This window comes from Sinocyclocheilus rhinocerous, unplaced genomic scaffold (genome assembly GCF_001515625.1).
Source record: "Sinocyclocheilus rhinocerous isolate Xijiao unplaced genomic scaffold, SAMN03320098_v1.1 scaffold568, whole genome shotgun sequence".
In the NCBI taxonomy this organism is placed as follows: Eukaryota; Metazoa; Chordata; class Actinopteri; order Cypriniformes; family Cyprinidae; genus Sinocyclocheilus; species Sinocyclocheilus rhinocerous.
This window is the reverse complement of record NW_015652173.1, coordinates 1,445,709-1,462,908: the sequence shown is the minus strand read 5'-3', so window position 1 is coordinate 1,462,908 and position 17,200 is coordinate 1,445,709. Positions and strand designations below refer to the sequence as shown.

At 37.0% G+C, this 17,200-nt stretch overlaps 1 protein-coding gene across 1 annotated transcript; it reads left to right on the top strand.

Annotated features, from left to right (window-relative positions):
- Positions 1–1,009: 1,009 nt before the first annotated feature.
- On the top strand, positions 1,010–9,979 carry LOC107714022 (DET1 homolog). The gene is made up of 7 exons (XM_016519708.1): positions 1,010–1,226; positions 1,957–2,149; positions 3,204–3,800; positions 5,074–5,427; positions 5,634–5,824; positions 8,922–9,113; positions 9,619–9,979. Exons 2-7 carry the CDS (start codon positions 1,973–1,975, stop codon positions 9,806–9,808), a joined length of 1,701 nt encoding a protein of 566 aa, XP_016375194.1. The 5' UTR covers positions 1,010–1,226; positions 1,957–1,972; the 3' UTR covers positions 9,809–9,979.
- The last annotated feature ends 7,221 nt before the right edge of the window (positions 9,980–17,200 follow it).

Below are 17,200 nucleotides of genomic sequence, written 5' to 3'. Positions count from 1 at the left end.
GGTGGTTATCAGTATTACAATGGTTCAAAACGGATATTAGTACTTCAATATGCTGGTTTATTAACATTACATCAGTTAATGAAATACGTTTTTTTATTGTGAATTTAAGTTAAGTCTGTAAAAACTAAAATATTGCTACCATATTTTTAACAGTGAAATTCTGGCAACCACAGCTGCCGGTATTTTACCGTAAATGTCACCGATTTTTTTTACAGTGTAGCTCTAGACAACTTTTGTCCCGCAAACCAGCTTAGAGTGTTTTTCAACAGTGTTGTAACACTCTCACCAACCCAACCCTGAGCAAGACATGCATTTCTGAAAAATAAATTCTGATTATTTTCTATACCATCCCTGATAGCACACGTACATCTCGGAGACGTCTATTTGATGTCTGCATTTACATCTGCAAGATGTATTTTTTAAAGTGTTTGCTCATCTGCAATACGTCTATAGGAAGTTTCCTATTAGATGTCAAATAGATGTTTATTAGATGTCTTTAAGATGTTTATGATTTAAAATGATGATGTTTAATAATGTAAAACTGACATCTTAAAGATGTCTGTCAGATGTTTGTACACAGCAGATGCTTTCCAGATCAAGAGATTTTTAACAGACATCTTGCAGGCGTACGTGTGCTATCCATTCTAAAATGTCTCAGAGACCAACCTGGCCATGTTGGGAGACCAGGGAGGCCATCTGGTTTAGTGTGGTTTAAACTGTTTTTAAGCAGGGAATTCTTCCTTAATCATTTCTCTTTTGTCAATGACAGTAATAATATCTTCAGAAGACCAAACTGATTAGCAGCGTGGATACCCAGAGCTCACATATTCATCCAAAACGACTGATTTCAACGGTTTAATAATTTGACAGAACATCTCATCAATCCAAATCGCCCATTCGTTATTGCCACAGGCACAGAGGTGTAGTTGCGCTGTTTCTCCGCTGCTGAAGGGGGCGCTCTGACACTCTCTGCGCCTCTTGTCCTCTGTTCATACGCAGAGCTCGCCGAATGCCAGTTACTTCCGGCGTTTAGACAGCGAACAGAGCTCTAAACTTATTTACACTGCCAAATAAACTTTTATAGCGCATCGTTCCTCCTTTTCAAAGATTCTCGCTTGTATGTTTAATTTTATACGGCTGTAGGTTGTGTCTTGGCCATGCCTGTGCTCTTTTAGAGAGCTAAAGCTGTAAATATTATCATGGGAAGTATTTCAATGGACGTACAGGTAAGTTATGCATAACTTATTCATCTGCTTGTGTTTTGGTCTTTATACTGATGTATTAATTTTATTTATTTTAAACGAGCTTATTAACCTTTAACTATAAAAACAAAAAAGCAACAAAGGAGTTTCAAAGCAGAAATATCGGTCTGTTTCTGCATGTACGTGACTGTCTGCCTGCTTGTTTGTTTGTTTTTTGTATTATATATATATATATATATATATATTATATAAAATATTTTTGTTCAGTCTGCTTTGCATTTATTCACTTGATTATTATGATCTCTTTCAATGATGTTTTAATTACTCATTTGCAGTGTTAAAGCTGTTATCATGGCTCATGATGGCTGCCTGCCTTTTTTTGTATTATCTAAAAAAAATTTTGTAGAAAGATCTGCTCTATCTGCATTGAATATATTAACGCGATTATAATGATCTCTTTTAATAATGTTTTAATTCCTTATTTTCAGTGGTAAATCTCTTATAATGGCTGCCTGCCTGTTTTTTTTTTGTTTTATTTAAAGTATTATTTAAACTAATTTTGTATGGAGATCTGCTCTGTCTGCTTTGCATATATTACCTTGAATACTAATTTTCTAATTTGCATCGGTAAAGCTTTTCTTATGACTGCCTGCCTGTCTATTTGTTTAATTTTTGTATTATATAAAATATTTTTTGTAGAGAGATCTGCTCTATTTGCTTTGCATTTATTAACTATTTAATTTCTCATTTGCAGTGTTAAAGCTGTTATTATGGCTTCTCATCACAACACTACATCAGAGGATGATTTCCCCACTCTGAAGCCGAGACGCATCCAAAACCAGAACGTGGTCCACCGGCTAGAAAGGCGTCGGATCTCCTCTGGTCCAGTCGGGGAACATTGGTACCGTGTGCGTTGCTTCCACCAGAACCTGTTCCCCAACTTCACCGTACATCTCGGAGACGTCTATTTGATGTCTGCATTTACATCTGCAAGATGTATTTTTTAAAGTGTTTGCTCATCTGCAATACGTCTATAGGAAGTTTCCTATTAGATGTCAAATAGATGTTTATTAGATGTCTTTAAGATGTTTATGATTTAAAATGATGATGTTTAATAATGTAAAACTGACATCTTAAAGATGTCTGTCAGATGTTTGTACACAGCAGATGCTTTCCAGATCAAGAGATTTTTAACAGACATCTTGCAGGCGTACGTGTGCTATCCATTCTAAAATGTCTCAGAGACCAACCTGGCCATGTTGGGAGACCAGGGAGGCCATCTGGTTTAGTGTGGTTTAAACTGTTTTTAAGCAGGGAATTCTTCCTTAATCATTTCTCTTTTGTCAATGACAGTAATAATATCTTCAGAAGACCAAACTGATTAGCAGCGTGGATACCCAGAGCTCACATATTCATCCAAAACGACTGATTTCAACGGTTTAATAATTTGACAGAACATCTCATCAATCCAAATCGCCCATTCGTTATTGCCACAGGCACAGAGGTGTAGTTGCGCTGTTTCTCCGCTGCTGAAGGGGGCGCTCTGACACTCTCTGCGCCTCTTGTCCTCTGTTCATACGCAGAGCTCGCCGAATGCCAGTTACTTCCGGCGTTTAGACAGCGAACAGAGCTCTAAACTTATTTACACTGCCAAATAAACTTTTATAGCGCATCGTTCCTCCTTTTCAAAGATTCTCGCTTGTATGTTTAATTTTATACGGCTGTAGGTTGTGTCTTGGCCATGCCTGTGCTCTTTTAGAGAGCTAAAGCTGTAAATATTATCATGGGAAGTATTTCAATGGACGTACAGGTAAGTTATGCATAACTTATTCATCTGCTTGTGTTTTGGTCTTTATACTGATGTATTAATTTGATTTATTTTAAACGAGCTTATTAACCTTTAACTATAAAAACAAAAAAGCAACAAAGGAGTTTCAAAGCAGAAATATCGGTCTGTTTCTGCATGTACGTGACTGTCTGCCTGCTCGTTGCTTCCACCAGAACCTGTTCCCCAACTTCACAGTGGTGAATGTAGAGAAGCCGCCCTGCTTCCTGCGTAAGTTCTCCCCTGACGGACGATGCTTTATTGCGTTTTCTTCTGATCAGACTTCTTTGGAAATCTATGAGTACCAAGGATGCCAAGCTGCTGAAGATCTTCTTCAGGGTCAGGAGGGAGAAACGCTGGCCAATGGGAATGACCAGCGCTCCCTCAACATCAGAGGCAGACTCTTTGAACGCTTCTTTTCCCTTCTCCACGTCACCAACGTGGCCTCCAACGGTGAGCACTTGAATAGAGAGTGCAGTCTTTTCACTGACGACTGCCGTTATGTGATCGTCGGCTCAGCTGCTTATTTGCCTGAAGAACCGCATCCACACTTTTTTGAGGTGTACAGAAACAACGAATCTGTGACTCCGAACCCACGCTCTCCTCTTGAGGACTACTCGCTGCACATCATAGACCTGCACACGGGCCGGCTGTGTGATACACGCACCTTTAAATGTGACAAAATCATTCTGTCACACAATCAGGGACTGTATCTCTACAGAAATATACTGGCAGTGCTTTCTGTGCAGCAACAGACCATACATGTCTTTCAGGTAAGCGTGTAAGACAAATTACCCGGAACTCTGTCTTATATGTTGTATTTTATTTCTATTTCTATTTATTCCTACTATTCCTGTCAGTTCTCTATAGTTCATACAAATGCAAATTGCAAAACAGCCAAAAAAAATAAATAAATAAAGAAAAATAATATTTTTTTTTCTTTTGTTAAATATTAAAAAACTTGTTTAAAAAAGGTAGCAAAAATGCCCAAAAAGAGAGGTCTATATTATTTTCTTAAATCTAAAATGCATAAAATATATTCTTAAAATATTAACATTTATCAAACTAAATCAGTCAGACATTGTTGTTCAGGTTGGTTACTCAAGCTTGTGCCATTTTCCAGTCCCATCACCCAATTTATACCCAGAATTTCTTGTCATTTGTCTGTTTTGGGAAAATATAAATAGGAAAAATGCCTAAAACCTTTGTTTTGTTTTAATTAAAATACAAAGTATAACATTTTTTTTAAAATTTAAAATGTAATCTTAAAATATTATTGACATAATTTTTTTTAATCAGAGCAAATTTATTTGGTCATTTTCTACTTTGTGCATAAATATAAGTAGCAAAAATTAAAGAAAAGAGGAAAATATTTTCTTGTTAAATTATTAAATATATAGAATTTATCTAAAATATATAAATATATCTATCTTATACAAAATATGAAATATATTTTAAAAAGTTATTGACAGTCGTTTATCAAAATAAGTTTATTTTGCAAAACATGTTGCTTTTGTAACCATAATTTATTCAAATTTCATAAACATAAATAACTATTTTTTTCTAGGAACACTAAACATATCAAATAGATTCTTAAATATTAGACATATTCTTTAAACATTATTGACATAATTGTTTATAAAATGTGTTACTTCTGCAGGCATCACAGGTTTGAATTTGAATTTCTCTATTCTCTATTTCTCTACATTTTTAGGGCAAATATAAATAGCAAAAATGCCAATAAATACAGAAATCTATTTTTTTCTTAAAATATTTCATATATAAAATGTTTTCTTAAATACAAGATATATATATATTCTTAATATTTTTAACATATTTTTAAACTAAATTTATTTATTCAAAAAAAAAAAAAAAAAAAATCCCTTTCCATTTCCCCCCACTTCTTCCCATAATTTTCTGTGATTTCTCTACTGTTTGTACAAATAAAAATGGAAAAGGGTTTTCCCCCTTAATTACTTCTTACCAAAATATTAAACTTACTAAAATATTGAAGTAAATTTATTTTCGATTGTCCCTCCTGACCAGGTGACACCGGAAGGAACCTTTCTTGACGTGCGCACTATTGGTCGTTTTTGTTACGAGGATGACCTGCTGACACTGTCTGCTGTTTACTCTGAGGACCAGGCTGAAGGCCGGCCCGGTTTCTCCCGTCTGTATAAGGAGAAAACCATCAACTCCTTAAAACACCGTCTGTTGGTGTACCTGTGGAGGAGAGCAGAGCAGGACGGCAGCGCCACGGCCAAACGCCGGTTCTTTCAGTTCTTCGATCAGCTCAGACAGCTGCGCATGTGGAAGATGCAGCTCTTGGATGAACATCACCTGTTCATAAAGTACACCAGTGAAGACGTGGTCACGCTGAGGGTCACCGACCCCTCACAGGTACAAACCACCAGCACTGGAGTAACCAGAGATTCAATCAGATAAGCCCTTGCTGGCGTCATCCCTTAATCTCTGGTAGTGTAAGATACTTGTTATTGTTTTGTTGTGAATCTTTATACAGGTGAGATTTGTGTTGTGCCATGGTTGGTGGATCAGAAGTAAAATATTGTGTAAACTACCTTCTCAATTCCCCTCTTCATTTTTAGCCCTCTTTCTTCGTGGTTTACAATATGCTAACCACCGAAGTTATTGCGGTTTTCGAGAATACTTCAGACAAACTTCTGGAGCTTTTCGAAAACTTCTGCGACCTCTTCCGGAACGCCACGCTCCACAGCGAGGCTGTGCAGTTCCCCTGCTCCGCTTCCAGCAACAACTTTGCCCGTCAGGTGCAGCGCAGGTGAGATATAAATATCGAGCAAGGCCAATTCGCAAGCCACAAATTGATGGTCGAGCCAGAGGAGAGGAGGCCTGTCTCACTTTGTCTCACAAAAGGCTATAACAAAGACTCAGTGTAAATGTGGCGCTCTACATATTGGGTGGGAACTTGCTCATGCCGACAGCTTTTGATATTAAAAACCCTAATTATGTAGACCTCACAAATGCAGGTTCAGAAAAAAGCAACAAACCTAAAGGTTCTGAAACTTTTTGAAAAACCTCACCCATTCAAAATGATGCAGACCGATTTCTTTTGTGCACATTTTTATTATTATTATTTTTTTTTGTAAAGAAGTCTCTCATGCTCACCAAAGCTGCATTTATTAATAATTTAAAATAACTGCTTTCTGTTATATTGTTATAGGCCTACTGTTACATACAGGTGCATCTCAATAAATTAGAATTAAATAAATTCAATGCACACAGATTGAAGTAGTTTAAGTCTTTGGTTCTTTTAATTGTGATGATTTTGGTTCACATTTAACAAAAACCCACCAATTCACTATCTCAACTAATTAGAATATGGTGACATGCCAATCAGCTAATCAACTCAAAACACCTGCAACGGTTTCCTGAGCCTTCAAAATGGTCTCTCAGTTTGGTTCACTAGGCTACACAATCATGGGGAAGACTGCTGATCTGACAGTTGTCCAGAAGACAATCATTGACACCCTTCACAAGGAGGGTAAGCCACAAACATTCATTGCCAAAGAAGCTGGCTGTTCACAGAGTGCTGTATCCAAGCATGTTAACAGAAAGTTGAGTGGAAGGAAAAAGATGCACAACCAACCGAGAGAACTGCAGCCTTATGAGGATTGTCAAGCAAAATCGATTCAAGAATTTGAGTGAACTTCACAAGGAATGGACTGAGGCTGGGGTCAAGGCATCAAGAGCCACCACACACAGACGTGTCAAGGAATTTGGCTACAGTTGTCGTATTCCTCTTGTTAAGCCACTCCTGAACCACAGACAACGTCAGAGGCGTCTTACCTGGGCTAAGGAGAAGAAGAACTGGACTGTTGCCCAGTGGTCCAAAGTCCTCTTTTCAGATGAGAGCAAGTTTTGTATTTCATTTGGAAACCAAGGTCTTAGAGTCTGGAGGAAGGGTGGAGAAGCTCATAGCCCAAGTTGCTTGAAGTCCAGTGTTAAGTTTCCACAGTCTGTGATGATTTGGGGTGCAATGTCATCTGCTGGTGTTGGTCCATTGTGTTTTTTGAAAACCAACGTCACTGCACCTGTTTACCAAGAAATTTTGGAGCACTTCATGCTTCCTTCTGCTGACCAGCTTTTTGAAGATGTTGATTTCATTTTCCAGCAGGATTTGGCACCTGCTCACACTGCCAAAAGCACCAAAAGTTGGTTAAATGACCATGGTGTTGGTGTGCTTGACTGGCCAGCAAACTCACCAGACCTGAACCCCATAGATAATCTATGGGGTATTGTCAAGAGGAAAATGTGAAACAAGAGACCAAAAAATGCAGATGAGCTGAAGGCCACTGTCAAAGAAACCTGGGCTTCCATACCACCTTAGTAGTGCCACAAACTGATCACCTCCATGCCATGCCGAGTTGAGGCAGTAATTAAAGCAAAAGGAGCCCCTACCATGTATTGAGTACATGTACAGTAAATGAACATACTTTTCCAGAAGGCCAACAATTCACTAATTTTTTTTTTTTATTGGTCTTATGAAGTATTCTATTTTGTTGAGATAGTGAATTGGTGGGTTTTTGTTAAATGTGAGCCAAAATCATCACAATTAAAAGAACCAAAGACTTAAACTACTTCAGTCTGTGTGCATTGAATTTATTTAATACACGAGTTTCACAATTTGAGTTGAATTACTGAAATAAATGAACTTTTCCACGACATTCTAATCTATTGAGATGCACCTGTATATAAAAATATAATTCATTCCTTTGAAGCTGAATTTTTAGCAGCCATAACTCCAGTCTTCAGCATCACATGATCATTCAGAAATCATAATAATATGCTGATTTACTTCTCAAGAAACATTTCTCATTATAATCAATGTTGAAAACAGATGTGCTGCTTAATATTTTGTAGAAACCAAGATACTTTTCCCCAGTATTTTTTTAGGGATTGATGAATAGCAAGTTCAAAAGAAGAGCATTTATTTGAAATATTACAAAAATTCTTTTTACTGTTACTGTTCATCCATTTAATGCATCCTTGCTGAAAGAATAACATTTCTTTAAAGAAGAATTTTATTTTTATTTTTTTATTTTGTGAACAAATTAATTGCCCCCATGCGTTTATATAAATAAAATTATTTGATAGAATTATTTATCAAACTAAATAAATTTTCTTTCCCCTCCCCCTACCCAGATGACAAGATCTCTCTTGTATTTTAATCCAAGGTTTTGTCCTAACCAGTTGTTTCTTGGTTTCTTTTCTCTTTTTTTGTGTTGGGTACGAGGGATGCATGATGTTAGATTTTTGCCGATATCCGATATGCCGATATTTTTAAAATCATTTTGGCCGATGTCGATACCGAAATATATTTCCCTTTGCTTTGAAACAACACCAAGTCTCTCCTGCGCAGAAATTATAAACAAATTATTTTAATTTTGGTATTTGGTAATATTTGGTATTTGTTAGAAGTAATAAACTTGATTAAAGTTCTATGTTTTTCAATGAAAGTACATTGAAAGCCTTGAAAATAACTAATAAAATCAATCTCTTGACTCTCAAACAAACCGGACGTGTCATTCTGAATGTGCATTCTCAAATTAAATGCAGCGATCCAAAACAGTGAATCTAATCATCATTCAGGCAAACGTTCGCTTCAAGAGTGACCACACTGCTGACGTGATCGTATCACTATCACACCCTGAGCACATGAGAGCTATTTGTCTTACCGGCAAGGCATATCGGCATTTATTTATTTATTTATTTTAATTCTGATTCCGATAACGTTCCGATAATATCGTGCATCCCTAGTAAATACTGCATGGAAAAACTCATAGGTGTTATTTTGTTTAATTCATACGAGTCACTTAGCCTGCACATTATTTATGGACCGGTTTGTTTGTGCCCAGGTTTAAAGACACCATCGTGAATGCCAAATACGGAGGGCACACAGAGGCGGTCAGGAGGCTTCTCGGGCAGCTGCCCATCAGTGCTCAGTCCTACAGCAGCAGCCCATATCTGGACCTCTCTCTCTTCAGCTATGACGACAAGTGGGTGTCAGTCATGGAACGGCCGAAGACCTGTGGCGATCATCCCATACGGTAACTCGGAGTTTAAAAGTCCCTTTTATTAACCAGTTCAGAAGTGGATTTTTAGTGTAATTAATGCCTTTATTGGAATATTATTTAATAGCCTTTTTATGTATTTTCTTTTTACTTTTAGAGCATGCCTGAGTTTTATTCTCTTGCAAGCCTAAATATAGACATATGGACAGTCTTAAAGATTGTTGACAAAGACCGTGATTTGCAGAAGAGGCCAGAATGTACACCCACTTTTCCAGTATAGTGAAAAATGAGGCCCAGCGTGAGGTCTGCATCAAGTTCCTTGTTAAAGCTGAAACACTGAAGTGTAATTTCATGCCGTGACAGGCGAACTTTAAAACACTTCCTGAGAGCTCTCAAAAATTTCCCTGACAAATGTTACCATAATTCTCTGATGTACCAAACAACGGTTCGCTTATGCTGTAAAACACACCGGTTTCTTGCTGTCGACATGCGAGTTGGCATCGTAATAAACTGCCACTGCTTTTTTTCCCTCCTCCTGCAGGTTCTACGCGAGGGACTCGGGGTTGCTGAAATTTAAGATCCAGGCAGGCCTGCTGGGCAGACCCATTAACCATGCGGTCAGGAGACTGGTCGCGTTCACCTTCCATCCCTTTGAGCCATTCGCCATCTCTGTGCAGCGCACCAACGCCGAATACGTCGTCAACTTTCATATGCGCCATGGATGCGTATGATAACGCATGTGTGAGTAGAGACGTGCGCTTTGAGAGACTCACGAAATCTGTTTGTTTTCTTTTTATACATCCTTTTTATATTAAGGTTTTATTTATTACAAATGTGATCTTTTATGCATTTACACTAAATGTTTTTATATTTAGCTTTTCTGTTCTTTAACTAAATTGCAATGTGCAAAATAAAATGGTTTATTTATATTACAGTATTGTTTGACCCGTTGTCCCTCCTTTTCTCGTTGAAGGTGAAAGATTATTGTCAAAACAGATGTTTTCGTTTTTCAGCATAGTTTAAACTGACAGAACATTAAGATATCCTCAGTTCACATTCGACATCTGCCATTTTTAAATAGCAGAGAAAGTATAGAATATGCTAATGCCCCCTTTTAGCAGTTTTCCCCTCAAAAGCCTAATGAAATAGTTCAGCTTCCATTACCAAGCCAGCTCCCACATAGTCGACCAGCATTAACCAAAAAACGGAGGTGGGTTCAAAGCACGCAACACCACAGCAACACTAATGCCACAATAATAACAACAAAAACTAATTCTGAAATTGATTCATTATAGCCAGTTTACTAAGTGAGAGTCTTCCCTGGGGGAATACAATTGTTCAGTTGATAGAGCAGAGGTTGAAGAAAATGCATCTGTTTTAACAAGCACTTCATCGCTGATTGAAGGACAATTTTCAGTACGGGAGTTTGCGACAGCTTTAAAACACCAGTGTTTTTGTGAACTTCCATACGGAGGGGAACGATTTTTCCCTCTTCATAATGAAGCCAAAATACAATTAGAACTAATAAATCGAACGCGCAAATCCCAGACGACTCGTATTTTGGAGTCGCCCGTCTCAGTGGGAAAGGAGCATGTCAAATCTCCCCCCACCAGTCTAAAAGCTTTCTTTTCTTGAAGTTCCGCAGAGTGCCATTTTTTTTGAGTGGACCCCTAGTGCAACTACTGTAAGTGTAATCATTCTCTCAAGGCTTTATGAATACGAATCCCTGATATCCCGCTAGTTACTGACAGAAATTTCCCCTGTCCAGCAAGATGACCGCGTTCTTGTAGGTGCTCCAGGCGCGGTTGTGCGCGGGGCCCCTGAACGCAGGAATGAATGCTTTTAACCATGGACTGGATTGAAAAGTGTGATCCTAGGGTTCAGCGTGGGCGGGAGTGGGAGGGTGTCGACTGTGCTTCGTAGGGCTTCTCTCTCATTTAATTCAACTGTAATGGTGCTGCCGTGATACGGAACAAAAAATCTTACCGGGGTTATAATTTCCCCATGCAATCAGTTCAGTTTAACGTTGCATGGGAAAAAAAGAGGGGAGAGAGAGTAAAAGGTGAAAGGTACAGGACACTTGATTGAGGAGAAAATTAAGTGAAACGTTGTGAATTGTGATTGCATTATTCAACGTTTTCCATCGCATTCTTCCTTCTTTTGTGTTTCTATTATGCGTCGCGGTGACCTGTCCCCATCACAAATGATCCACACTGCTCCGGGTATGAGAGAATTAATTAGATAAAGAGAGAGAAGAACTAAAACATTTACCACAACAAAATTGGTGCCGACAGAGATGTTATGCCACGCTCTTTCAGTCCGACCTCGTCACAGGCTTTAATAGCTGTCATTGTTGTGGCTGCCTGCGCTGTTAGACAGAGAGTGCGTCTTTCATTGCGGTCTTTATCGCTCTGGTTTAAAAGGTGTTACTGAACCCGAACCATCCATCATGGGCGCGCTTTGTAAAACATGGGATATCTGTGTGTCGCCAATTGAAAATTTGTGCTACTCTCCAAACTTGTGACTTACTAGAAGGAACATTTAAAGTATCTTGACATTTCTGCTTGCTTCATGGCTTTTATAGCGGCATCGGTCGACTGAACCGCATGTAAAGTTGCAGAGGTCATTGCATAGGTCAGTTGTCTACCTCCCTAGGAGTTATTCTCTAACTTGTCACAGTCTTTTATGATATGCAATTACAATCCCTTCTGGTCTAATTTGGAGTTGGCTAGAGTTATTTGAAGTATTTTGCAGTTTAAAAGGTCTAATGACTGTGAATGGATCTCACTTCTGAATGACTTTTTATGAGAACTACTGATTTCAAGTTTGTTTTCTGTTTAGGATTAAGATTAGGATTTATTTTCATTGAAATTTACTGATAGTCTAGGTAAAAAAATGGTAGAAATTCAGTTCAACAAAATTTTAACATGCACTTTGAAACAATATAATTGTTGACTCCGCTAAATGGTAGTGCACAAAATAAATGCACTTTTATATACATAAATATTTGATATACATTTGACCTATTTTTTTTTTTAAAGATAATTAAATTGCAATTAGTTGCACTAATTAAAATAGCTGTTATGTTTTTTGTTTGTTTGTTTTGTTTTATAACAAAGTCATGCATTAAGACTTTTTAAAATTAAATGTATTTTCTAGATTAAGTATATAAATTAAAATAGCGGTTTGGTAAACAAGTGAAACTAAATACTGGCATACATTCAGGCAAGACTCAACTATAAAAACTATACTTTTTTTAGGGCTGTGTATCGGCAATAATCTGGTGATACGATACGTATCGCGATACAGGGTTGCGATACGATATGTTGCGATATATTGCGATACTGTACGCAAGACGATATATTGGGATATTTCTTATTTTAGGAATAATAAATATAAATGTATACATATAAATTATATTTATATTTACCCAGAACACAGTGGGATCTGCATTTGCATTAATCTGTCCCTGTAACATTCAACGTTATTGAACCACTTTTTGTGCAGTACGAGTAAAGGGGAAAAAGTGCTTGCAGGAGTAAACAGATCTACTCGAGATCTGGAGCTCATTGACAAATAGCTTATATCGTAAGATGCGCTCCCTTTACACAGAAGAGTGTGCGTGTTCACGAAATTGAAAGTGAAAGTGAACAGCGCGAGCACTCATTCAAAAGAGATTTAAATACTCCCCATTGATAGTGGCTCCCTGATACGTGAAAATTATATGCAATATTAGAATGTTTGCAGGAGCGGGTGGGACTGGACAAAACTTGCAGGAGCGGAAAACACACGTTGTCACTGTTTTATAATAAGTTCAGAGAGAAGAAGACTGCTATCTATCGGGCGAGATATAAACTCAAAACAAAACAACTGCCATGAATCTTGTATACATTTAAAAAAAAAAAAATATCGATATTGTGTTTTTGTGAATCGATACAGTATCGCCAAATAAAATATCGCGATACTCACGTGTATATACGTGATTTTTTTTATATACTAAAATTTTGAACTGATTTTTTCATAAATGTGAGGTCTGAGCAAGTTGTCACGTGTTTTCATTTTAATGGATTTTATTAATTACAGTGTTGGCCAAAACAGTTATTTCATATTTTATGTTTGCATTTTTGTTTCCATACTTTGTGGCAACATATCTCACTATTGGTGAACTTCTGTATATTTTTCTTGATCAATAACAGTGTTTTTGATATGTGCCTATTCAAAAACTTTTCTTTTATATACACATGTAATTTTATATAATAACAATGTATCTTTGTTCAATTTTATATTAATTTTATGATTGTCTTTGTGCCTTGAATTTGCCTGTGCCCGTAGCCCTCGAAACGACACAGGTGGCAAGTGTTTGATGGCCCTGTAACACTTTTCCACTTTTTATGTGTAGACTCTTCAAACTTGTAATCGGGCACTTATTTTGTGTTAATTAAGTCTGCACAAATGGCAGCAACCTAGCATGTAGAGAGGCCGCGGCGCGAGTCACCTGAAAAACTTCATCTGGTTTATTCAGCCGCCTAATTAGGTGTCCAGCTGCTTGCCGGTCGGCCAGCTTGGAGATCACGTCCAATCAGATGGCCAAGTAAATCCAGGGCCACTGAGCTGGGCTAACGTGTGATATCCTGCCTCGGTCGGTGACATGGCTGACTGGGGTTAACCTGTGAAGAGGCAGCAGGTGCTGTGGGATTAAGTGTCCGCCCTGCCTCTGGTTACACAAGCTAATTGAACACATTCTGACGCCCTCTGGACACCTGGGGAAAGCCTCTGGACATGAGAGTGGGAGGGATCTGGTTTGTACCGTGTGTGTGGTTTGAGGAAAAAATATACTGACCCCTATTGTCTAAAAAGAGAGATAAACACAATGTGGTTTGCTTATTAAGCTAACCAAAATATGAAAATATGCATATTACACTGAGAAAAAGTGATGTAGATACAATTGTCACTCAGAAATTGCTAGTATTAATTCACAATTAATTACAAAGTAGTGGAAAGTAACATATTGAATTCTACATGGAATTTTCAATGAGGAAATACTGAAATAGTATGTAAAATGTGCTCCAATGATCTTTATTTACAACCTCAAAAAAAAAAAATTTTTTTTTTAATATACAGTGTATTCACTGGGCCGAACCCTTTAAAATATTAATGACAGATTTTAGGTTTTGAGCCTTTAAAAGGATAGTCCTCCCAAAAAATTATTTCATTAATTACTCACCCTCATGTCGTTCCAAACCCGTAAGACCTTCGTTTATCTTTGGAACACAAATTTAAATATTTTTGATGAAATCTGAGAGCTTACTGACCCTCCATAGACAGGAATGCAACTACCACATTCAAGGCCCAGAAAGGTAGTAAGGACATTGTTAAAATAGAGGCGCTGCACCTTGTTTACAAAGAGAGGCATTCACACACATGCGTCACGGTACTGATACGAACATGCATTGAGTTCAGACATGGAAGAGAAGAAATTGAATAAAGTCAGTATTTTTGCTTTCTTTGCACACTAAAAGCATTCTCGTAGCTTCATAAAATTACAGTTAAACCACTGATGTCACATGGACTATTTTAATGATGTCCTTACTATCTTTCTGGGCCTTGAGTGTTTCAGTTGTGTTGCTGTCTATGCAGGGTCAGAAATCTCTCGGATTTCATCAAAAAATATTTTAATTTGTGTTGAACATAGGTCTTACTGGTTTGGAACGATGTGAGGGTGAGTAATTAATGACAGAATTTTCATTTTTGAGTGAACTATCCTGTTAACATCTTGAGGAAGTGCAGCACCAACATGGGAATGCATCTCTAAGACTGTTGTTTGAGTCATATCATTATATGTGTGTAAAGTTTTGATATCACTTTAATTTACGGTGTCCTTGTTACACGTTACATGTACTTACTATTATAATAATATACTACTATTATAATTATAATAAATTATGCATAATTACATGCAACTAAGCCTAAACCAAACCCTCATCCTAACCCTAACCCTATAGTAAGTACAAGTAGTTAATTGGTATTACTCAGTACTTATATGTATAATTACACTGTAAAGATGACACCTTAAAATAAAGTGTAACCAAAGTTTTTTTAGTCCACATTTTAGGGCCTGTTTGAAAAAATCACTCTTGGGATATAAAAAATGGATCTCATTCAATGAGATGGTTCTTTTAATCAGTTGAAAGACTCAAGTTACTAGTTTGAAAAAGTCAGCAAAACCTTCATGGAACAAAGCTACAAGTTTCTGAAATGTTTTCTGTCTTGAAAGTTTTGCGCTATTTATATTGTTATTGTTTATATAAGTTTTCAGTGCAAACTGAACAAAATTAGCTTAAAGTGTACCATGAAAGCGTGTCAAAAACATCTTTATATCATGTTGTGTTTAGGGGCAGCACATGAAAACAGTAATTAAAATTGATGAAATCATTGTAAATTGATTCACAAATGAATGTTCCTTAACAGCTAGTTCTTTCTAGTGTATAAAAATCATACAGTGCAACCAGTGTTACACAATTAAAAAACAACTGGTTCTTTTAATAAATCATTCAAAACTCACTCAAAAAACTCACGAGTTTCATATTAAATTGAGTGTTTCCTGCACTGCCCTTCAGCGTTGGCCAATACTGTGCAACAAGTTGTGAATGTGAGTCGGCAGGTCAAACTGAATGAGAATGAACAAAAGATTGTGTACCATGAATTTACATTGAAACATATTTTTGTTATTGAGCTGTCCGTGCTGGCTGCACACAAAAACAGACAGCACAAGCAGTATAGTGCAATTCACGAATGAATGACTCTTAGGAGCTGCTCGCTTTTAGCAAATCAAACAGGTGCAGAGCAACCAGCGTAATCCAATTCATAAACAAATGGCTATTAAGAGCCGGTTCCTTTATTGAATTGTTCAGCAGGCTCGCAAGTTCATGGGTTTCAAATCAGTCTGACAAATACTTCATTGAATGAACCCACTTAATGACCTATAACACTTTCTTACTGGTTTACTGCTACTGAAATACAGATACACATTTTTATAGAAGCTTAATTCTACCACTAAATAAAAAAAAGGTAATTGTGAATTTTCTCAGTCAGAATTGTAAGATAAAAGGTTGTAATTACCTCTTACTTGTTTATTCTGTGGCAGAAACAAGCGTGACTTTTTTTCTCAGTTGAATTTGAGTTCATATCTCACATTTCAGACTTTTCTTCTCAGAATTGTGAGTTTACATCTGACATCTTGAAATTCTGAGTTTATATCTGAAAATTCAGTTTTCTTCAAAGAATCGCAAGTTTATATACGGCGATTCTTAGTTTATATCTGAAAATTCAGTTTTCTTCCCAGAATCGCAAGTTTATATCTGCCAATTGTGAGTTTATAACTTATAATTATATATTAAATATATAAATGTGAACTTTAAATAAATAAATATAAATATAAACTTTAAAATAAAAACAGAACAAAAACATTGTTTCCCACATCCCCCCAATTATGGATGTATGACTTAAAAAAAACACACACACATATATCAGATTATCATTGATATATCGGTCAGGAGATGCTTGCATGTTTAGTAATGGCAATCTTTATCTGTAAATAAAGAATGTTGCTTATCTATTAGCTTCGAACTGGGTAAAAGGTTTCAAATAAGGTCAATGTCTGAATTAACGGTGAGTGGGCAGTACAAATAGCAACAGAAATTCACATGTCAGTCAGTTGGTTTGGTAAAACATTAAGCTGAGGTTAATTACGAGAGGAGGTCATGGACCATATGTTAGTGTTTGCAGCATATATGTCGTGTTATCAATCTTTATGAGAATATAAGGCCAAAACGCATACATTTCCTACCACATGCGATGCGAAGACAAGCCCGCACTGCTGGCCTGACCCTGGTTACTATGGTTACGATGTGTACTTTGTTGTAGCCACTGTCTGCCTGGTAACCCAGTTCTTGCTAATTGCTGTTGTCTTGGCAACAAGGTGCCCAATGTAATCTGGAAAAAATGGGTAACAATCTGCAACAAATGTATGTATTCATTAGAAGGATTCAGCCTCTCCCTTCTGGCGTTCCTTTGGCAGACTAGACCACATTTTAATCTTTGTGTTTTTGGGTTAGAATAAAATG

What these genes read in the sequence shown, in the direction of transcription:
- LOC107714022 (XM_016519708.1), top strand. Translation starts at nt 1,973, where the DNA reads ATGGCTTCTCATCACAACACTACATCAGAGGATGATTTCCCCACTCTG. An exon ending in ACCTGTTCCCCAACTTCACC is followed by an intron (nt 2,150 to 3,203) that starts GTACATCTCGGA and finishes TGCTTCCACCAG; the next exon opens with AACCTGTTCCCCAACTTCAC. An exon ending in GGGTCACCGACCCCTCACAG is followed by an intron (nt 5,428 to 5,633) that starts GTACAAACCACC and finishes CTTCATTTTTAG; the next exon opens with CCCTCTTTCTTCGTGGTTTA.